Source organism: Triturus cristatus, chromosome 7 (assembly GCF_964204655.1).
Source record: "Triturus cristatus chromosome 7, aTriCri1.1, whole genome shotgun sequence".
Taxonomy (NCBI): Eukaryota; Metazoa; Chordata; class Amphibia; order Caudata; family Salamandridae; genus Triturus; species Triturus cristatus.
In genome coordinates this window covers 1,613,862,636-1,613,886,873 of record NC_140590.1, presented here as the reverse complement: position 1 = coordinate 1,613,886,873, position 24,238 = coordinate 1,613,862,636, and the positions used below count along the sequence as shown (strand labels likewise).

General features: G+C 42.4%; 2 protein-coding genes across 2 annotated transcripts in view; one reads left to right on the top strand and one right to left on the bottom strand.

Moving 5' to 3' along the window:
• TTLL9 (tubulin tyrosine ligase like 9) overlaps positions 1 to 10,202 on the top strand; it is a 93,490-nt gene extending 83,288 nt beyond the window's left edge. The window contains exons 12-14 of the mRNA XM_085619507.1: positions 1,070 to 1,183; positions 1,675 to 1,799; positions 9,537 to 10,202. Of these exons, the coding sequence (XP_085475633.1) occupies positions 1,070 to 1,183; positions 1,675 to 1,799; positions 9,537 to 9,607 (310 nt within the window). The 3' untranslated portion in view covers positions 9,608 to 10,202. The remainder of the gene's footprint in view (positions 1 to 1,069; positions 1,184 to 1,674; positions 1,800 to 9,536) is intronic.
• PDRG1 (p53 and DNA damage regulated 1) overlaps positions 8,707 to 24,238 on the bottom strand; it is a 50,317-nt gene continuing 34,785 nt past the window's right edge. Inside the window, exons 4-5 of the mRNA XM_085619508.1 lie at positions 19,498 to 19,578; positions 8,707 to 14,735 (exon numbers count right to left, since the gene is read on the bottom strand). Of these exons, the coding sequence (XP_085475634.1) occupies positions 14,653 to 14,735; positions 19,498 to 19,578 (164 nt within the window). The 3' untranslated portion in view covers positions 8,707 to 14,652. The remainder of the gene's footprint in view (positions 14,736 to 19,497; positions 19,579 to 24,238) is intronic.

Below are 24,238 nucleotides of genomic sequence, written 5' to 3'. Positions count from 1 at the left end.
GCTTCACGAGAAAGGAGTGAAGCATGCATCAGGCACATACTGAGGCTCTTTCTCCGAGGCATCTGCAGACACATTTCAGAGCTGATGGAAGGGGGGGGGGGGGGAGTGAGCTGCAATGAAACAGACGATAAGGTTGGAGACTTAAACTTAACGTGTAGATTATAGAAATCTAAAACGTGATCTATACTTATATACCTATACAAAATACAATAACATGAAATCAATATAAAATCTTACAGAAGACTACGGTTGGACATGATGTTCACCCTAGACTGCAGAGTGATAGGAGCTGCATATCTTTCTCCAGGGTAACCCAAAAAATGACAGGGAAGCTGTAATGACCAACTGGCACCATTTCCAGGGATCAGAGAAAAGTTGGTAGCATGAAAAAGTGTTGTTTTCCTGCAGATTTGTGAAGTGTGTGCAGCCCCACGCAGTTTCACACTTGTAAAGACTTAGCAGACTTAAAAGTGGGAGATTCAACCTCTGGGCGCTTCTAAGGTAGTCCAATAGCCTCCTTCTCAAATGGAAAAACGTCCCCACTAATCCTTCATTTCAGCGTTGAGCCCGCGTCTTGTTTGACGCGTTACATTTGAAGCTCTTTTGGACCCTTCCCCTGATGAAGGGCTGGTCCAGAAATGCATTGGTATGAATTAATGGACTCTATAGATATGGATACATTTTGAACATCTATTTTAATAGTGTGATGTCTGAACACTATACGCTCTGGTGAAATGCCATAATAATTAAGAGAGGATCGGATACACTGGATTAATTCACATTTTGTTTAAAGAAAGATCATAGGAATTGATTTTGGAGTGTTTAGTGGGGACATTTTTCTTTTTGAGGAGGACGCTATTGGGCTTAGTGATTAACGCCTACGGATCAGACTGCGATATTCACCAGTACCCTTCAACGATTTACTGTATCACACGTTCATGAAACACATAGAGCGCGATTGTTTTCACTTTTTCTACGCTTCTAAGGTAGTGCCAGGGTTCTGCCTAGTAGTGTTTGACATGACCTTTGTCATGCCCAACCATCACCAATAACTTTACTTTGTCTGCAGGTGGTTGCTGGAAATCAATGCCTCTCCATCCCTCACTGCCAGCAGCCAGGAGGACTATGAGCTCAAAACGCGCTTGCTTGAAGACACTTTGCACATAGTGGATATGGAAGGCAGGTAAGTAAGGGTGTGGCATGGAGAAACATGTATACTGCGCAAGACTGTCAGCAGAGCGGGCTATGAGATGAGTGAAGAGCAAGGTGCAATGTGTGAGAGTGTCTCTAAGATGAGTTCCCAAGAGAGGCACTGCTCGAGAGTCACTAACAGGGACTGCCGCCCTCTATGTTACGAAGAGCCATCACAAGTGGTGCTGTGAGAAGGAAAGCAGCATATGTTGGGGAGAGGTGAAGGTAGATACACAGAGTCCTTCACTCTTGGGAAGACTCGTAGTTTAAGTGAGATCCTCTGTTCCATGCCTATGCAATCAACATATACTGCTGGGTGTCATCTTGGGCATACAAACCTCTCTAGTGAGGTCACCTGATACGTAGTTGTCCCATGGTGTTAAAGGTGAAAAACCTTAGTAAAGTACTATTTGCTTTAGGAAATGGAACTGATGCTGCATAATTGTCAATTATTTAATCCTGTGACCTGCTCTTCTTTCTCAGGCTGACAGGGAAGGAAAAGCGCGTTGGTGGCTACGACCTCATGTGGAATGAGGGGCCCGTCTCCCGTGATGATGGACATTTAGACACGCTGAGTAATGGAAACTTTGTACCAAACACACATTTAGGTACGTATTCCTCTCCTTTTAAGCCCTCATTTCCACATCACCAGTTCTATGGTAATACCTACCCCAATGTTAATGATTCGGGCAGCTATATCTACACTAGTTAAGAGACAGTACATGTTTTTGACCGGTATGGTGAAGAAGGTGTGAGTACCAGAATTGCTGGACCCAAATATTGCATGTACTTCAGTAACTCTCTGTCCCTTTTATGCACACACTTTCCACTCCTATCAACAGGTGGAAATGTATGTGGTCTTACTGGGTGTGTTCCTGGAACGCACTAAAATTCATAATTATGCTGGTTGGTAAACCAACAAAAACAAAATGCACAGTTACCACTCCACACAACTCAGAATTAGAGCCATAGTGTACTGGTTTCATCTATTTCTCTTCTTACTACCTCTTTGTTTCTTTTATGTTCCTTCATCCTGTCACTGTTTTTGTTTGCACAATGAGTCTTTTCTTGTTCTCTCACAATTTCCACCACCATAGCCTTGGCTTCTGTGTTTTCCTCCATAACCCACCTCCTTTACATTAACAGGTTTGTCTTGTCACTATCTCTTCAAGTCTTTGGGTTCCTCCTTCTCCCTTCAGTGCCTTGCTATCTACCACCTTCCATTTGCCTTTATTTGGTTTCTGACAAAACATTCAAACAACAGACTGAAGCGGTGACAGGCATCTCCAAAAGTAGTCCAGCTCCCTTACTCCTCTGAATAGGTCTGGTTGAACTTGAAATCCAAGCAGCATGGGTTAAACCACCTTGCCTAGATTTCCCACAGGTGAAAGGGTTACTGTGCTGGGGAGACTCCTCCAAAGAGACCAAATGGAGCCGGAACCACAAAGCACAGTTGATCAAGCAAGGGAAGAAAAAACATCCTGGATGTTCTTTGGGCCAGAAATGTGGACCAACGTTGTGGCTTATGTTACCACCATATTCCCATCATTCAGTTTCATGGCTTCTGCACTGTGCCATCCTATGTTACAGTTGATGCATTGATTTCCTGCACGTCACGTGTCTTTCACAGTGTTTGTTTCTTTGGTGCCCTTAGGTGTTTTTCATCCCCCAATGTCTGTGTGTTCTGTCACTGTACTTTGCAACTTGTTTTCTTTCTCATTCTGTACATGTCCCCTTTCATTCAAAGCCTTAGTTCGGCTCATGTCACTCTCCATTCTGTGCACTGGCATCTTCAATAACTGGCTGCACCTTGATTTTCTCTATTTCCCTACCCTACACCCTGTACATTTGTTTAAGCCACGCCCACCCTCTCCTATAGTTCCTTGGGTGCATCCATACCCCCAGAAATCAGTGGCTTCCTTTTTTAGGTCGAGCATTCGCAACTTCTTCTATATACTTTAGTATATACTTATATGTGTATGTATTTTGTGGGCTCTGGAGATCAGCCCTAGGACTTGTCTGCTTCCGCTAGGAACTTTTTTTCTTTTCAACTGACTCTATTTAACTGTCAGCAGCGGTCAGTAAAATACCAGAATCACTTCAGCATTCTCTAGATTCCAGTCCATAGAAATTGTCTTCCACGAGCACCCGTAGACAATATTTTTTTCAAATCTTGTATTTTCAGTGATATGACCACCGAAGGCCCTGATTTTATATTAAAAACAGAGCTTTAGACTATACCATTTCCCACTGAAAGGCAATATTTCTCTGTATGTGTTCCCATACCTGGTGTGTCATGCAGTTTGGTGCTTACTTTCCCTCCATGTAAAAGAACAGTGGATGTTTCAGCACCCAGGCTTAATACATATAAGGTACTAAAGGCGAGACCGATTGCATTGCAAATGCTTGTTTTCCATGTTATCCTCCCTTGGCAGCTTTGGTTTCCTGCACGTCTCGGGCCCTTCAGTAACCCAGGGTTTCTGGACATTCCTTGTACTGCAGTATCCTGCTTTACACTCTCCCCTTCTCTCCTGCGCCTTGATTTTGTGCATGTCCATATAATCATTCCGTGCCGTAGTTTCTAGTATGTCCTCCCAATTCAGTGATTTGGTTTCGTTTCCTCCATTTCAGTGCCTGGAATTCTCTAACCTTGATGGCTTAAAGCCAGAATTGTCTAACCTTCCTTTAGAAGCAGGTTTATTGTTTTAATATTAAATGTGTTATTTCTATTTGCAAAACGTGTTCCCTTAATCCCATAGACCTTTTCAGTTTTTATCAATATTAACAAAGATCCTATGATGGAGGGCTTTGAATGAGGATTAGGAGTCAGGCACACATTTAAGCTAATGTAGCTGGTGGCAAGATCTAGATAGACAAATCAAACGGTTCTCGAGGAAGGGCGAGAGACCATAGCACCTCCACCCCATCCCGTTTCCCGTTTCCTTAACCATCAGCAGGACACAGGGATAGGCTTTCCCTTTTTTTTGGCACTAGTTGCCATTTTACTGTTCCACCTCTGGGAGAGCCATTTGTTTCTGGCTCCAAAGTATTCTGATTGAGTTTGAAAAAAATACAAATAAAATAAATGTGGCCTTCCCATATATTCCACTGAAGATCATCTTCAAGCACTGCATTTCGATGCTGCCGTGTTTATATCTGATCCACACATGGTTTGCTTCCATTGTACCAGAGATTTTCATACAATGAGTTCTGCCCCCTTTTCTGCAGGTGTACTGCCAAGCTATTGAGGTTTCCATGTTACAGGTCGGTGCACAACTGTCGAAGCCAATCGGTTTCATGACCTGATGCTTCCTGGTTCATTTTGGTAACCTGGATTTACATCCAGAAGATGCACCGGCCCCATCCCGGAGTGTCAATCTCATATTCAAGAGGGAAACTCTGGTCCTATATACCTGCATATATCGCTAGGCGGGCAAGCAACCAATCACAAGACTTCAATCTCCGCTGAATTAGTCTATTCAAACCAGATACGGTCTTTCCTAGCTCTGGGGCGAGTGCTCAGGCCTCTATTTAGAACACTATTGGGTAGAGAAGTGTCTTGATGCTGGAATCAACTTGGTTCAGTGCAGATGCATTGCAAAAGATGTCTTAATTATGTGAGAGATCAAAGTGTGGCTATTTCTTTCCCTCTTCTTTGAGAGTTTTTCTTTCAGTGCTTCTCACTAAACACCAGAAGGTATAAAAGGAGAAACACTTTTCTGATCCACCTGCACGATTTCATGTGGTAGTGGGAGACCAGAGTCAAGGTGTGTGTCATACTTCTACTGTTTTTGCTTCAGGAGAGCTTTCTTTCACATCTGCTTGACCTATTCCGCCTCTTCCAACTGCACCTACGAATTGTCTTAACAAGCGAGCATGTCTCAAAACCTGTAATGTTAGAGGAACAGAAAAATACTTTAAACACTGATCTATCTGAACCTTCACGGTCGCGTAAATTCCCCAAAGAACATCAGAGTTGCAGAGATATTGATACATATTCTCACAACACATGTAATCCCCCTCACCAAACCATTCCATACTACCATGCCATGATTTGATTTGACCGGGCAAGTAGCCTGCTTCTGGACACTTTTGAGACTTGCGCCTTTTGATACTGCTATGCTAGTTCTAGCCATGAAGCATTCCATTTTGGAAGAACCTTTGGTGGCCTAGTCAAGGCCTTATTCAGAACGTGCCATGGTAAAGGCCTTAGATTACCTGGCCGAAAATCTTTCCTCTATAATGGGAGATCTTCCAATTCATTCAGCTGTTGTCATGGACTCTGGCCTTTGTGCCAACATACTAACTCCATTGGTTTGGGATAAAGAAGCATTAGAGAAACTTAAATGCTTCCTTTTCATGTAGGTCAACTAATTCTGCCACTGTCATGTCTTGTTAAAGTTTGTTGCATTTTTGCATCCTAACAATGGTGATACATGCATATTCTGCTTTTCGGAGGCTAAGGAAGTTGCTATTCATTATCGTCTAGTTAACAAACGTGTAGATATTACTGCAATGAGTGGTGGTTCAGCAGAAATGTAGATCTTGTATCTCATCTCTGCACTCGGAATCCAAGAAAAAAAACCTATAGATCTTCCATTCAAATACTACTTTTTTCACCTTTTACTAACCAGGTTCTCAAGAAATAAAAGATGGCTGTGGAGATGGTTAAATCCCTTCGTTCAATAACTACAACACAGCAGAAGAACAACTGCCAACCATCTCAAGCTTTTAAAAGATAGCCTTGCGTAAAAGAGTCTGGTGTGGAGACTGACTTAAACTCAAGCACAAGATGCTCTCAAATACAACCTCAGAAGAAGCCGAAATTGTGAAGGTGCTGCATCATGGGTTTGGTTTACACTTTTAGATCTGCAAGAAATTGCTGATGCTTTGTACTAATTTGCAATTGGAGGCCAACAGAGTACAGTGCTCACACGGTCTGCTTCAACTGAACTTGTGTGGTATCTACAAAGGTGTTCTATGTAGTGGCATCCCATTTACACCTGGAAGGGATCAAACTTTACCCTTACCTTGATCACTACCTCGCCAGAGCTCAGATTCCAAAACTCAATTGATTCTTTGTCAATAGCAGTTCATTGACATCTTAACAACACACCCCAGGGATTGGCCTTTCCAGACAGAATGGATTCTCTATTGCAGACTATTTTCCATCAATGACTCGCTAATGTCAGCAAGGTGATTCGAGAGATTACACAGCCACATGCATCCCTCTTGCCCATCTAAAAATGAGTTGTAAAACTTCATCTGCAGACAAGCTTTGGGACCCACGTTAAAAGATGATGTAATTGTTGCTCTTTATTATTGGCTTCAGGAGTAAAGGCTCCAAAAAGGGCAACTATTCTAACCACGGAACACCCAGATAACAATGACTATTGACTCCTCTCTGGCCTACTCAGGAAAGTCACTCTAGATGGACCGACCATATAGACACATGTTTCTCAGACTAAAGTGTTTCCTTCTGCTGCTGAAAGGAAAAGTAGACCAGGCTCTAAGAAACATGACTGTCATATTTGATTTCAAAAGCACCAAATTTGTATTCCCTTTAAATTCTGACTGTTCAGCTGTGAGACTGGATAATCAGAATACTATGTTCTCTAGAGCTTTTCACCTAGAGGGGAAAACAGTTTTAGGGCTAAAATCCGCAACAGATTGTTTTCATGATTCCTATTTTTCTTTGTGCAGCTGGGCCCGGCTTCTTCTGATAAGGCGCCAGTTGCAGTTTCTTTGTCTAAAATGAACAAGACACTACATTGAGCAATCATTAATGATAAGGGGATTTCTCATAAATATCTGCTTCTGAAAGAGGAATATTACCTATGCCCCAATCAGCATCTAGTTGCAGAGACGAGAGAAAAAATCTGATGCCCTGAGAAACTCCTATCCTAGATTGCTTGGGCAATTTCCCCTATACCTTTTTACTAGTTCTGGTGAGCCACAGATTACTCCAGAAAATGAAACCTTCCAGCGATTTGGGCATAATACAGATAGCCCCCTTTTAGCAGAATCCTGGAACTTTCTCATATCCAGGATCTATTACTTTAGCAACATTTTTTAACGCCTCGTTCTGAACTTGAGGGTATGGTTCCTGAAAAACAAATGTAGGCATACCTAGAACTTTTGGAGTCATGTGTGCAGCCAGGAAGGACTCCACCGGATGACTGTCGAATAGTGAATGGATCAATTTTACTCATTGGGCTCTAGCACTACAACACAATCCTTTACAGGCTTCTCTTGAGAAAACCCTGACCATGCCCCATTGAGAAGAGTCTGGGATCCGTGCTGAATTCTGTAAATATTATTTCTGCCTATCCCAATAGACCAGGAAATGTTTTCTCCCTTACGAAAAGACAGAGAAGGAACACTTGAAAGCTTTTTAAATCTTCACTCACTGATCAGAGACCCGTATTTTTCTTTTATTTCCAAGCAGTAGAAAATGTAGTATAATCAGTTATACAAAAGTAATTCATTTTTTCTTTTTCTCATTATCAAAATAGTGTATACCTTTAGAATTAAATTTATTAAGTTATGCCTATGTCTCAACTCATTTCTAAATCCTATTAAAATGCATGCTAAAGAAGGTGAAAAAGGGACAGTGCCTGAGCTCAGCTGAAATTGCAACTCTCAGGGAAATAGGCCATTGTACAATATGGCAGTGTTAGCCTTTCATTATCATCTGCCATTTGAGGGAGTTAATTTCCAGCTGGACCATAAATATGTGACCCAAATAAGCAGACAGGAATACAGATATACCTTACTTGTGTTACATTAGGTAGTGCCCTAGAGGGTCTGTCCCCCTGGCTAGAAGCAAACGGATTGCAATTGGTGTTCAGATGAATAGCTAAGGTATCTACGAATGGATGGCCCCAGGTATCAAAGATAAGTCAAGGACTTCTGGACAATTTACCACTTGAGAGTGCAGTGTAAATGTCTACTGACAATATCTGTTCTGGTGTCTCTAGGTGCAACCCATGTGCTGTGCCTTCGGGCTCCCCTGATTTAGCATGGCAAAGGACTGAGCACAGCCAAATCTGAATGTCCATGTAGCAACTCGTTTTGTTTGATTTTTAAAATAAACAAATCGATAAGCCAGAACTGGAATCCATGGGTACAAAATGGAGGTTGTGAAGCCACATCGATCCAAGGGTGAACAAGTTACTTGGCATCTGCAGATCCTGCGACATATTACTTTTCCCAGGGCAGATTCATGGTTTTCCATAGGCAACCTCTGAACTCTCCCTAGGCTATGCGCTCCAGCCCTGCTATAGTTGCCTCCTTATATTCGGCACTGGATCAGTGGCTATGGGTATCTACAGTCTGTCTTCTGAATTTCATTTTTAATGGTAGGTCCTGCCCTTCAACCATTCTCTAAAACCTCCCTGGGGGCCAGGAGATGCTCCTGTCCACTACACCCAACCACCAAATTATTTTTCCATGATGTAAATCTTTGAATACAGAATGATCCCCCACATCATTAATGGCGATTAACCCTTCAAATCCAGGATGGCACCGTTTTATTACGAAAATATCTCAAAACTATTAGATAGATTTACCATAAGCCACACAGAGGGCATATTTTGAGTGAATATATCTCTTCATAACAAGTTTGGTGTAATTCCTTATAGTAGTTCTTGATGCTGTGGATAGGATTTAAAAACAAAAATGCTACTTTAACATGACCACCATGTAACCCCACCAATAATCACAAAATTGAAATTAAAGGAACTAAGTTAGATGCATCAAGTCACAGTCATTATGCACAGATCTGGCAAATGGTAGAAAATTATTAGAAAAGACCATTCCCCCATTCCCCATCACCCATTCTCTTATATTGTATAGATCAAAAGTAACAAAATAACCTTCTTTAACGGTAGGCCAGGCTACTATAATTAAGGAGAGTAGGACTCAATGCAATTAATATCTGTAAATAATAAAAAAAAATATCTGCTCAATAATCAAAGCAGCACCTTCCCTTTAATGCTTTTTTTTACTTTATGCCTGCCATGAACTTCACTGTCCTTGTTACTACTATGTCCCCCTCTTTAGTATTGTTTCTCAATTCTTCGAATCGCTGATCTATCCTGCCTTTAGTGTCTTACTTTCATCTAAGTCCAGTTCTTTAGCATCACTGTTTCCTCCAAGCCCTTCTTCCGTCTTCAGGTTTTCCCCAGCTTCTTCTTCCCTCTGTGGTATTATTTCCTCTAGTTCAATCCCTGCAATGCCATTGGTTCCCTATTCATTGTTGCCCAGATTTCCTTAATGGCACCAGATTTCTTCCCTTCCACCTCACAGGTCAACAAAAATTATTGCTGTGTTCTCCATTCCAGGTTGCATTAATGACAGGAAGAAACACTTGAAACACCTCCAGAAGCCTGCTCCTTTCCAGAAGAAGGCGTGATACTACACGTTTTGGCATGTCATTGGTCTTCCATCAAGTGTACAACAAAGACCATAGGTTTTGATGAAGGCTGGAAAAGGGAATGGCATATTGGACGGTCTCCACAACACAAAAATGTGGATAGACCATCCTTTCATAGCTGTGGTTGGAGGGGCAACTACAGATTTCTTTTAAAAGCAAATAAACAAATGTTTTTTTCTGCTCCATGTATCCAACAAACCTGCCCAACCCCTGCCAGTACTACAAGACCATCGCACCTGCTTGACAAATCTGAGCCATCACCACGATGATGAACGTTCCTGAACTAGTGCGCACATATGTTATACATGCATTATTGTAAGTATGTGTGTAATGGAGACACAGTATTTCAGGATGTGAGGAGTCCAGCGATAAGAAGAGCCTTTCATACAGGTGGCTCTCAAATGTTCCCAAGAGGATGTTTTGCATGGCGACACTGAATCAAAAAGACAAGGCTACAACAATAAAGATTAAGAACTACAAGAAGACCTACACTGATGGGCCTTCGAAAGGTTCAGTCATTTTCTTTTTTTATGTGAAGCGAATAGAATAATAAAGGATTACTTTACTCTAGTAATATTAGTGTGATAACTAAACCAGTTCTGGTCACAAAGTAGAATATACAATGTGAACATCAGTCAAAAAACCGTTGGAACAAATGGATCACTCTTAAAACTATGCTAATGCTTAATTATGAGATCCGAGACAGCCCATGCATGTTTTGGTTACTTTTTGCCTTCAACATCATAAGAACCTCTTTCGACATGCAACTACCCAAGTCCCTTGATGTGCTTGGAGGGGGTTGCTAACTTCAACTAAATCTTCCCCATCTTATAACTTGTGTCCATTAGTGGTTGACGTTTCCTAATTTTATGTCCTGAGACAAAACTTACTTTTCCCCCTCATGGCTGATAACATTTGGTTCTAGAAGCATTTTTTTTTGTCTGGATGCCTTTGAATAGCTAGTTTTCAGACAGATTTTACAAGAAGTTATGGAAACAGGTTGCAGGTTATAATTGTTAATGTGGTGGGCACCAATGGGCATATTCATTATTTATAATCAATCAACCATTCAGCAGTTTAAGTTGTAAATCTACGACTATCAGAGAAATTGACCTACGCCATGCACTACGCCTTACCCATTCTGAAGTGGAGCTGAATGCGGACGATGGCCATAATATGGTGTTCCCCCATTTAGATGGTCATAACATTCCCAAAATGTGATAACAATTCCCCACAAAAGTAACATTTGCACCTCTTTTTTGAGGTTTCAACCAGATCATTCATTGTTTAAGTTGGCTAAGATGCCACTGAAGTTAATTTTGTGAGTCACCTGCCTCACTGTCAATACTTCTGTGAAGATATAACAAAGTATTTGGGTCTGTCGCAACACTAACCTAGGGAAGCTGAAAACCACTTTGACAGATTCCACAACATACACCAATCTCTAAGCCTTTAACAAGACATTAAGCATGCACCCAACTCTATAGTAACTCCAGGCACAGGACAAGACAAGATAGCAGTTACTCCTTGAATCGATTATTTCAATATTGGCCCTTCCTCGTTCTTCCTTTTAGCTCACTGAATGTCCTGGCCACAAGCCAGACACTGCTAAATATGTTTTACAGCATATCAAACACTGCTGAATATGAACCAGAGTACATACAAGCCTGGTGGCTTCCAACTTTTCATTCTGTCTGTACAGAGAAGAGACTAGCAAGCGGCTTTGTTGGAAAGAAAGCAGAGGAGCTCAAGTATAATGGAGGAGCGTGAAGGGGGAAACCTTGGATGAGATGAGATGCTTAATCCATACTACGGTGTTTGCAGAAAGCATCTGGAATAGGCTACATGGCTGCTCATTAGATGGTCTCCAATGGAATATGCAGTTGGAAAGTGACATACGTTACCTTGATCTTTACTCCATAAAGACTGGAGAGGAACAACCCATATAATTTTGAGATAAAAGAAATCAACGCACTTGCGATCCACTTCATAGTGGCCTGCTTGACAGGGGTCGCACACCACAGTCGATGACCAGCCAGATTCACCTTGATCACTCTGTAAGTAGAGGTGACAGTACCAATAATGGAAACTATTACAATCCCTGTAAGCACCTATTTGCTGTGTGTGGTGCTGTAACTTCATGTACTCTGCATATTCCTGCCATCTAGAGTTAGTCTCAGACATTTGCAAGTTATTTTTCTTCAAAGTCTTTTGAGTCACTAGCTATAGTAACCCGGTCCCCTAGCTGGCAATGCACACGGGCATCGACTCCATGTTATATTGGTATCCGCACAGCAGGTGAGGGTGTTATGGAGTGGCAAGTGAAAACTATATGATGCACATGTATATTGCACAAAGAAAATTACTGAAAAAGAAGAAATATGTGATTAGAGCTACACTTGTCCATGGAAGGTTCTAGTTAACCTGCAGGCCCAAGGGGTGCTGGCGATATGAGGGCGGGTTGAGCAGATGCTGCGGTATTTCCATTTTTACAATAGAGACGCGAGTGTTGCATGACATCTTTCCAAGATGCTGGTGTTAATCCTCGGGTCGCACTGTCAGCACAGCGGATGGTGGTGTTGGAGAAAGCCTTCCCTTCTGCCAACAGTTCCTCTCCCAATTGTCTATACTCCTCAATGAGGTGCTAAAGGAGGTTCTGCATCTTGTCCCAATGTACTCAGTTGTATTGGGAAAGCAGGCCAACCGAGTTGGCAATCCTTCGATATGTGGCTGTCTGCACCTCTACCCTTTTCCCTGCTGCATCTAGTTTCTTGTTCTCCTTATCTGGAGGTGAGCAGAACCTGTAGCCTGGGCGTTTGCACGCGTACGTGCAGTGTGCATCGTGAGGGAGCCAGGAGGTATGCAACCTCATATGTAGGGAGGGTCATTGGGAGAAAGCTTGTATTTTTTTTGTCCACTCATGCCTTCACAGGCTTTTAAAGGTGTCTGTGGTGGTTTTGAACATTCCCATGACCAAAGGGAGGAACTGCACTGTGCGTTGGATCTTAAACAGCATCTCCACCAAGAAGTCACCCTAATCCTGCAGAATGTGCATGTCTACTTTATATGTAGCATCCCTGTGAATTACTTCATGATATGCAGTAGTATCATCTTGAGGGGATGGCCTAGCTGGGTACAGATCTGGGCATGCATCACCTGGGGGATGAATATAGTAGTCGTCCCACGGGCCATCAGCTGGCCCCGGGTCGTAAGGGATCAGCAGGCTGAAGTGCGCTGCCGTCACCATAAGTTGAGTGTGATATTCCCCCTGGACAAAATGGAAAAAGGCATGTGTTGGTGGTGGTGAAGGAGGCAGTCGAGGTGCAACAGGGAGAAGGCTTTTGCAGAAGGGGAACTCCATTTCACCATACCAGCCATCAATGACTGCAGGAGCACATTCAGAAACCTGTCTAGTCTTCCACAAATGCCAACAACGAGGATCTCTTCTTTAGTTTCTCAGAGATGGTAGACTCTTCCAACATACGATAATAGATTTGGGGCATTTAACTCGGGTGAGGTCTAGAACACTTGTACCCACAGTCTGACGGCAGATGAGATGGCATAAGCCATTGTCAATGTTTTTAAATCTGTACTTGTGGTGGAACTAGTGCTAAAATTCAAATTGCCAATCTGTGGAAGCAGCTCTCTCCAAGGCCAAGTCAAGCTGCCCACAACCGAAGTGTCTCTCACTGGAGAAGAAGCTTAAAGAAACGTGGGCCTCACTTGCATCTCCTTATTTTCTGCTGTAGGTTTAGGTCTAGCTGATTCCTTGTGAGAATACTCAGCTTTTTAGATCAACTGTGACCTTGAATCCTGGTTTGGTTCTTGGTGAGGCCTACAGGACATCTAAGAACAGTGGGTGCCACGTGGCAGAGAAGCCAATACTTCAAGAATACTACGAACGTAAATAAAAAGCTAAAGTGGACAGGCCATGCATGCTTGGCGCCAGATACACACTATAAGAGCTTTAATGACACAGACTGTTGCTGGAGAAAAAGGAACTAAGAGGGGGAGATTAAGAAGTGTGTTACAAAGAAAGGCAAGAAATCACTCCCAGACCACTTTGATGAGATGTCGAATTACCAGTGCTGGCTCCTACTAAATATAGTTGACTCTGCTTTGCTGGCACATGAGTCTGAAAGAAAGATTTGACGTTGAATGTGCTACCATGCCATTTAATAGCACAATTGTGCTGCATAAATAACATCACACCAATACAACTGCTAAGGGGTTTTAACATTCTCTCAAGTCGCCAGTTAACAAGTTGTCTCTTATAGGCAAGAGGAATTTAAAAAAATGTGTCCTCCACAACCAATAACCCTGCCATAGATTCAGATAACTTTTATAACTATTCTAAATATTTGCCACACCACTTAGTTTTATGCCTAGAGAGTCATTCCACATGGAAGTCATCTTCCAGAGTCTAAAAAGAGAAACTGGCCCGCAATTATGCGCTAGTAGTATTAACCTTAGTAGCACAACAATACTTTACTGGTAATAGTTACACACATTTGTGGCTCATTTCAATGAAATACAAGTACATTATTTCTATAAAAATTCTCACTGTTCAAACCAAGAAAAAGACGTTCTCAACAAACCTCCTCCTCCTCCTCCACCCCCAACAAACACACTGGCACACACCACCCACACAGTAGTTGGGCTCTGATCCCAGTCCTCCCATGCCTTCCTTATGTTCTGTATCTGGAGCAGAAGTCCTACTTGAAGACGGAGATAGATGCAGAGCAGAGACCCAACATGTCTGTTACAGGCTTTAAAGCCAATATTCTGCCTCCATGTGCAAGCCAGAAATGAGAGATTCTTCAGAAAAACAAATCTCTGAAAAGGGAGGCGCTGTGGCTATAGAGTCCAGGACAGGTGACCAACGTATTACCACACTCAAAGCCATCCAGGACCTTAAGGAGACCGTGCAGGTTACTCTTTCGTGGCGAGTCCATTGTATGTCTTCCTTTTTTCTTGTGTGTTCCAACGCCCCTGTACCTCTTGTTCTAGTCAAGTTCTTGACATCAGCCTTGCAGGAACTTGTTTAGGGCCTTCGTCTCCTCCTTGCTCATGGCATTTAAATTGAAACCTTTCAGTTCTGGTTTACCTTGGTGGAAAAAAAGAGAGAATACAGTTAAATATCAAGTTTGTGACTGAAAAATGTAAGAGATGGAAGAGGTGTCACACTCTTAGTTGAAAGTGCATTTGCTAATCCTTCACAGGCTGCTAGTATAGGCCTACTGTGCTACCACCATAAGTGTGAAGGTCTCTCTACAGGCCTGCCCTCCCCTACTTACTCTGGTTTTGTGTCTCAGGCAACAGATGCCAAAATACAAAATGAATCACACAAGGACTATGAGGTGATCACCTGCGATACAGTCTTTGTTGCATAACAAAACATGCCTTGCTTGCTGTTTGGAGCAAGTGCAATTGACAAAAAGATCAATAGCCTGATTTTTGTTTTGACCTGCTTGAGCTTCCGGTATTGGAACTTATTTTTCAAGAGTGCTAAGTGCTACTTCCAAGCGCTTACATTGGAGATAAATAAAAGAAAGCTTGAAGAGAAATCATGGGGGGGGGGGGGGGGGGGGGGTGGGGAAGAGGATTACCTGAACAAGAAGTAGTTATACTTGGTAGTCTGGGGGACTGGAAAATATCCAGACTCTCACCCCCTCCATAAAACCAAAGGAAGTATTTTTTTTAATACAAATGTGTCCCTCAAAACCTTGAAGATGTTAACAAAGAGGCATTTTGAGGCGTTGATGAAACTCGTGCTGTTCTCAAGTGTATAGTGGCGAATCTTTCAGTTGCTTATTTTTGTTATATAGGCAGAGTTTATCACATATGTGGCAATGAAAACCTGGAATCTTATAGAACCAATCCCACCACAGGCCTGGTCTTTATTTTATGAACCACGTACTGTTTCATTCTGTACAACAGTATTCACAACTTGTTGGGAATACACCACAATTGGGACCAAAAAATAAAGCTCCTCTTGTATGCAGACTCTGCCCCTCTCTTTGTGCCACTACCATCCTAGTCCAGTTCTTGTTTACCTCTCTGCAGAAAAAGGCACCACCTTACCGTGACCCTTTTTTGGGCATTCAATATATTTTTGCTATCAAACCTTTTACGGAAGGGGTGCTCATTTGGCTGCCCTTTTTGTTTTCGATTACCACAAAAAATTACCCCCTCTTCCATAAAGAAGAGATTTCATGGACTTTGTGGCAGTCTTTCGCACCTTGGTAAGAGCGGGTCGGAACTTGGTGCTTTATCAGTGAGCACAGTTATTCTTTGTTGGTCCCATTACTACAGCTTCATCCATTAACACAGGATACATTGAACCTCTATGGCACTGACAGCTTGAGTCCTCCCTTGGGTCAGAAATGTTATCCATTTCCCAATAAATATTGATTCTACAGAGACGTTATTTGCAACTCCCTGGAGAATCTTCAAGTTCTGCGCTCATTTTTTCCATCAGATCACCTTGGCTCTGTAGAGTTTGCATTCACAACTCCTACTACACCCGCTGCAATCATTTTGAACGATGTACTGAGGCCTAAACCCGTAATGTCAAACATATACAATATGCATCCTTCTTTAATTCTCCTCCAATTTAATCACAAGAGACTCAGCAGCAGAACTTTTTAAACAAAAGGGGCATCTGGTCCAGACCCTTTAACAAGCGTAATGAAAGAGATTCAAACTCTAGTCTGTGGTGGTAAATTCAGAACCTTTTGGAAAGTAATCCACCTACTACCTCTAGTTATACAATGCCATTCTAATGGCTGATTGCTCACTATATAAATGCCATAGAATTATAACAGATTTGGTCATGAGGTACATAGCTTATGCATCATTTCTGTATGTTTTAGCCCAACAGATCGAAAGGAGACAGCAAAATCATATTGTTCACACTCCAGATCCACCTCAACTGCAGGAATAGTCCTTATTTTACTGGATGCTGCTGAAAAAGGCTACAGTGGATTTAAACACTCCCAATCGCTAGCAATACCTCAGGTTTGTCACAGGTGAAGCAATTAATATAGATTCCTCCCATTTAGCCTCAACTTAGCCTCAAAGATTTTGCTGAAATTGGTCACTGTAATGGCATCTCATCTTCGCAAGCAAGCACCCATATCACAATGACAGGCTACTAAAGGCACAGTCTATGGGAAAGACAGAACCAAAACATGCATTGGAAAAGCCAATAGGTCTCGCTTTTGGGACCGTAAAAATGTTTAGCCAGAGTTATTGTCTGTGTGTCAGTCGTCCCGAGAGTGTATTGGCGTATTATCCAGAATTAGAGGCACGTAACTATATTGACTTTAGGCGCGATGTACAAATGTAGCAAGCACAATCTGAAGGACGGCTTCACTGTTGCTCACGTGTCCAAAGCAAAAGGCATAACAAGGAAGAAAGACTTTCAGGGCAGATACCCTAATGTTGCACCACATGGAGCTACAGTAAAAGAAATACGGCAAGAAATGTCGTATTAGAGTCTCAATTTACAGCAGAACAGATGCAGACTAAAAGCCTTAGTTTTATCAGTCAACCCACAACTCTTAAAATAGGATGTTTACTGAGTTCGAGCAAAGTTTCGGCACTTAGCCATAAGATAAATATGAATATATAGCAAGTCCTTCAAACCTCCCCCATGAACATTTTCGTAAGTTACTCTCAAATAAAATAGCTAAATGTCTTTCTTTTTACAAGCTTCTATCAAAGTACCTATACAACATTCTCTTCGGAGATGGCCGCCACATTTGTAGCTAATATTAAAGGTCACGTTGAAAAGATTAAGCCCCTTAGTTCAATAACAAAAGTCTTGCAAACATGCAGAAAGACGCATTTTCAAGTATATAAAAAGACCAGGAAAGATTTCAGTTCGCCATAATGGAAAAAGAAAAATGATTTGTTTTACTTTAAAACAAGCAACGTAAACTTTACATTACCTCTGCCCCGATCATGCGATACAGCTGCATGTAACCCTCACACTGTCCCTAAGGTCAAACTCCATGAGGTTGATCTCAGGTAGGTTTCATTAATAAGGAGGCCAGCGTTGCAGTGTGTTTGGAGCCCTTCGGGGCCGCATGGACCGCTGTTAAAAATGCCCACGCAGACGGAGCCGGGACGGCTTCAGGCATGCAGGTTGCCTTTCAAACAAGCTGCACCGAAGACACGAGCAGCCTGAAAAAAGCTGGGGAGGGAGATGTTTTTGAAAGACGGCATGGGCAGATTAAGGGAACTGCAAGTTGCACTGCCGTGTGCCAGCAAAGAGCGGGAGGACAGATAAAAGAAGTGCATTTAAAAAGAACATATGGCCCATAGTTAAAGAATCCACATAGCACAGGTAGTCGCCGGGGAGGGAACATAACATCCAGAAGGCAGGACAAATTTACAGTATTCATCAATGAAAACTATGGGGTTTGAAAAGGCAGGACGAGGAACCAATTGAAAGCGGTGGGCGTGTGTTGGGCATGTTCATTCATTACAGATAGAATACAGAATGCCTTGTAGAGCAGCGCATGCGCACGGACTCTAGGCTCGACCTAAAAAACTATGTATAGTTACACTTAAAGAGGTCTTGGCTAGCTCCTTGCTAAGAACACCATTTTATAGGAGCTCTGTTGGATATTTCTCTTGGGAAGGCCCTGACTTCCCTACAGATAAGAGACACTAAAGCAAAAGTAGTAGGTCGCGACCCCATACCTAAACATGGTGATTTTAGAGGCTCCAAGGCCTCTGCATTCTAGGCATCTTGCTACATTGTGGTCACACGTTGCCAAAAACTGCATAATCCACAGATAAAAATGTTCAACTAAAAGCAGTAATAGACTCTTCCATGTGGCTTCAAGAATCCAGCCTCTTCAAAGGTCAGCCTTTTCAGGGATAGGGATAAGAGACCAACATCCCCACTGGCAACTGCTCGAGATAGGCAGCTGGAAAGACATGCCATCTGTCAGGCCAAAAACAATGAGACTATGATTTGAGACTACCAGTCTACACAGGATATCCAATAGTGGTAGAACCAAAACCAAGATGTTAATTGTGTTGAAGGCAAGCTTTAAAATTAACTTATAAAATAACTTCCCTAAAAAAAAAAAAATTTTAAAAAAACCACAAATGTAAAAAAACATTCTGCCACATAACAGACTCTTTTAGTCGGCCAAGCTTGGGGAACAATGTGTGAAGCCCACGAATAGTGTGCACCGAATTATAAAATATTTTTTTCTTTCTAGATTTCCCCTGCTTCTTGATATTGGTACCCGTCACCAGCGGGACAGTGTACGAATCTAGTGAGCAATTGCAAATTTACTGCTCCTTAAGAGTGTTTATGCAAATATGATCCCTGTGAAATCCTAGGCATACTACAGTTTCTAGATTCAGGGAAGCCTTTCCCTGGTGAGTGTTCTAGATTAATATTCATCTGTCTGAGCAACAAAGTATTCAGGGATTTTGTTCAAAATGAATTTATTTTTACATATTCAGCCTGCAGACAGACCGTGGCAAGGATTTGCAGTAGGAAACAGCACTGAGTGTGCTAAAACAAAAATCATTTGCCTGGGTATGCAAGAAGGAAACAGTAGGAAAACCGGTTTAAAGAACCCAAGTGGATTCTATGGGGTGCACATGCCCTGAAAATAAAAGGTTACTAGACTCAAACACCATTGCCTTCAACTGGAAATACACTGCTCCAAACAGAAGCACAAATGGTGACTGTAGCAGGGTTGTATGGAATCTTCCCTATCGCTGGCAAACAGACATCTGCTTGGGTCATTTACTTGCCTTACTTTCAATATCTACCTTTTCTCAATGTACAGACCCAGCTGTTGGCTATCCAGGTACCTCACATGGTGTCCACTCACCCTGTGCTTCATAAAGCTTGTTCACCTTCACTTTGAGCTGGTTCCGCAGTTTGTTGATTTCCTCATCCAACCGCTGCTGATCTGAAAGTACAAAAAAAGAAGACAGAGATTGAAAAAACAATCAGAACCAGCCGACGAGTTGTGTAGAGCCTGCAAGTAAGACGTGCTTAGAAGCAAAGACAGCAGTCAAGGAAGCCTACGCATGTGGCAGAGATATGAACAGAGTAGATGAGAATAGCCGTCCTCTTTCGATTTCTGTGCGTTTGCATCTATGCAGAAAATTTAAAATCACAGGTCAGCAAAGAAGCAGCTGGCACTCATGGTTCTGCATAATATATATATAACATATAAAGCTCTAAAAATGTGCACCACAAGCATTGCAAGCGGTAAAATAAGCGATATCGATCATCATCTATAAACATGAAATGACACCGAGAGGGGAGCAGTGGCATTCAGGAATGCTCCACAACATTGGATGCCTTATACTTCGAAAAATCCACTACATCAACTCAACTCCTGTTTCCTCCAATCATTCTTTTCACATTGGATTAAGAGCCACATCTCTTTGGACTCACAATGATAGAGAATCATGAAAAAACAGCTTATTTTTTCTTTAGTTGAGGAGGAAGAAACCACCATGCAGATGCAGCAGTTTCTAGATGAATACATCTGCTGGCTAGCTTTGGAAATGCTTTAAGTGGGCCTAAGGTGCCAAGTTTGAAGATAAAAAAGGCTTGCATCCTGGAGGGGGAAAGGGCTTTCACCCGGTTTCGTCAAGACTGGTCCCCGGGAAGCAGGATTACTGATTACCAGCTATGGCAAGCTATGCAAGACTGTGCCTATTCAGAGACAAGACTTTGAGATGGGTTAACATTTTATCACAAGGAGATCAATGTGAAAAACAATATTTCCCTTATTTTCACTTGACTTGCTGTGCCTCTCCTGCCCTCCCCTGTTGTTCAATCTTGCTGTAACAAATGCATTGCAGACCCACATATTCCCTTAGCAGATTGGCATCAATGATGCTCACAAAGATTTTCGAATAAATAATAGCCTGTGGTTTGCCTCTTACCACTGAGGAATTTTAATGCGAGGAAAAGAAAAATAAATCAATTTAAAATCAATGGGAAAAAAAAGTTTGGAATAGGGAACAATAATGCTACCCTCTTTCCACTGATACCATGCCGTCTCTTTAGACGGCTGCCTTGCAACAGTAAACCACATTCCCAACGTAGTGGTAAGAATGACGTGCTGTACTGTATCATATAGGCATGTGTATAGCACGTTCCATACCCCTTGTCCCTAAAGCACTAAGCGGGTGTTCAAGTAACTAAGTTAAAGCGGTTTGTTGTACATGTTGGGTAGAGTGGTTTTTATTTTTAGCTTGGGCTATTTTGGAAGAGTTTTGGTGTTGGTTATGAGCCTCGGAGGGAGCTCAGACTGTGGTGGAAACCTTGTTGCTGTCCTGAAGCACATGTAACAGTAAGATGTGTGAATCCCATTAGCATATACTTTCTATACATACATTATGAAGGTTACATGTACAGGCAGCTGAGTAGGTGGATATAAAGAAGGGGGAATATAGGATTGGCAGTGGTGCAACCCAAGGATGACCATGGACACTAAGGTAGTACTTGGCATAATGGGTTTACCCAGAAGCAGAGCTGACAGCACAGGGGAGAACTGTAAGAGTAATATTTCTATGGAGTGGCAGACAGGAGCAGAAAGGTGGCACAAGCCAAGATTCATAATCAGATCAAAAACCTCACAATAATAGGGGTAGGGTGTTACCCCAGAAGCAGCAATGGCAAAACCCAATGATAGACATAGAAACCACAGTACTGGATCTAAGGGGGCCTCGGCATCAGAGTTACACTGATTTTCCATTATGAATATGTTTTGGGAAATACTAGCATGCATCAACACATTTTATTAAAGGATGCTTCAAAGAATCGGTAACTAAAATTTCACAGTAGTTTAGCAAAACAGTTTTTGCCTAGTTGCGTTTTTTTATGACCATTTTGTTTTGAAAGCAAAGAAACATCAATCTTGCTTTCAAGCTTTTGCATATATTTACATCTAATCAGAGAGCATCCAGGAGCATTATACGTAGCCTCATATTGTTTAACTTTGCAAACGTGTGTACACATTTTTATTCTGGAACCACTATCAGAAGTTCAGTCTGTACTTGCAACATTTCCTTAGAGCGTTCACCCTAATAATAAAGGCTTTATATTAATGAATCATAAATATAAGATTTAACAACATTAACATATAGACACAATTATTACCTTGACTCCAGACAATGCCCTTCCCTGATCCATAATGTGATACTGTGAACTGGCAGCCAAAGGGTTTGTGCTGCAGGGAGTTGGGTCACCTTGTCCCAAGGACAAAATAAACATGAAAACTTGTTGTTCCTGACCCCAAACAATATGTCCTGGACATCGGGTTATAAGAATTCCACATCCCTGCAATAGGTACCAAAGTAGTGAGACTATGTGGTGCTGTAAAGAGGATATGGTTTTCAAGATATGATGGAGACAAATTTTGATTCCTTCGTTCTCTAGCCTTGGATTCTCTCTGATATCTAAAAACGATTTGAAAAGATTGGAGTATGAGCAAGATTCCCGGAACACCTTTTTTTTTTTTAAACTTAATTTTATTGATTATCGAAGCAAACAACAACCCACAACATGTCCACAGGCCCACAAATACAATAAAATATGGCCATAATGAGTACATCCTCACATCCCACTTGAACATAACTTTCACGGCACTCCAACCATTTTCCCCATAACTTTGCATGCTTTTGGGGGCATCCCCTGGCCTTGAATACGGCCTTCTCCAGCGTTGTGCATCAGTCCACCGCCTACTTCTAGGAAGCCATCGGGGGAGGAGAGGGCAGCAGCCACCATTTAACAATATCTCTCTTTTCCAGTGTCACTCCAATCCCCACTAGAGTCTTCTCCCCGCTGGCATTGCACACCCCACCCAGGTCTCCCAACAGAATGGGCAGCTAAGAGTTGTCAATGGGCCTCCCTAGAACCCTAGACAGGACCCAAACGATCCCGCCCCAGTATCTCGCAATCACAGCAATTCCCATACCATATGATAGAAGTGAGCAGGTGTCCTCGAGCAGCGCCAACAGCCCATGACGTCAGTGCACCCACGTGCCAAAGTCGATCAGGCTATTTACAGGTCATGTGTAGTTAACTGAGCAATATGAACTGAAGCCATGAGGAGATAACCTGCACTCTGGGCGCCATACAAGCATCTCTCCAATCTGAATCCTCCTGGGGCTCCATCCACTGTTCCGATCTGGCCCAAGGGGCACAAACAAGCCAGGGGAGTGTACTGTTATGTTATAAAATCTTGTAAAGCACATAGCTGCCCCAACATCGGAGCTTCCCAGCGTTGAACCCAAGAACAGGGGTTGAGAGTACTTACACTGGACAGGAAGGGAGAGGGGGAGACTAGTTGGCAAAGAGCCATATCTCGAGTGATTTCCTAAAATGCAAAAGGATCTGGGTGTTCCTGAGGGGAAGACTAAGATTGTTCCATAGAGTGGGAGGACAGTGCATGAAAGGAACACCCTTCCACCCTGGCTCTCAGGCTCTAGGGACAATGGCTACATTAAGATCAGCCAACTGGAGAGGACAGAATGGGAGGTAGGGTGAAATTAGGTTTTCCAGGATGGGTGCCCCCTAGAGTGTAGGGTCTTGTGGGCGATACACAGTGTCTTGAAGTGAATGTCCTTGTCCACATGAAGCCAGTGCAACTTCTGGAGCAGCCCCGAGGAGGAACAGAATTTTGGGAGAGTGAACAGCAGTCTAACCGCAGCGTTCTGGGCCGTCTTAAGTCTTTCTTTGAATACAAGAAGTTGATGTAATTGAGAAGGGACAGAATCAAAGCTTGCACAATGGTTCTCCTGGTGCAAGGGTCAAAAAGTGAATGATGGGTTTGAGGCTTTGTAGAAGCCCGAAACAAGTGCCTGTCAAAGATTTAGCTTGGGCCTCAAAGTTCAGGGCATCATCCATCCAGAATCCCAGGTTTTTGATGGCTGATTAGGGCTTAGGAGGTGAAGCTGGCCACCAATGGTCACCCCAAGAATGGGAGTGTTTGCGTAGAAAAATGATTTGCCTTCTTGGCATTTAATCTTAAGACATTTTTGTTCATTTACTTGGCAACAGCAAGCATTCCTTTTTGAAAACTGGCCATGACTTTTGTTGCATTCTCAGAAAGAGAAAGAATCAGCTGGGTATTGTCCGCGTACGATACCAATGTAAGCCTGAGCGATATAACCTGTGCGAGCGTTTGGATGTAATTATTAAACGGGTAGGGCTCAAAGAAGATCCCTGGGGGACTCCGTAGTACAGAGGTTGAAGGTGGGAAGAAAAAGGAGGGGAAATTACTTGAAGTTAGCGCTCGCTCAGAAAGGAGGAGAACCAAGAAAGTGCTGGCCCACAAATACCAATATCGTGTAAAAGTGCTGTACTATTATTTTTTGTGTTGAACGCGGTGCTCAGATTAAGCAAAATCAGGGCCTTCGATCTGCCTTCATCCATGGAACTGTAGAGATTATCAGTAACGCCTAGTAGGGCGGATTCTATACTATGTGCAGTCATGAGACATTGTTGAGAAATATCCAAGATTTTGGACGAAAGATATTCTGCACTGGACTTCAGAAACTGTTTATGGTAAGCTTTGATAGCTGATCTATTTATGTGCTTTAGAGAAG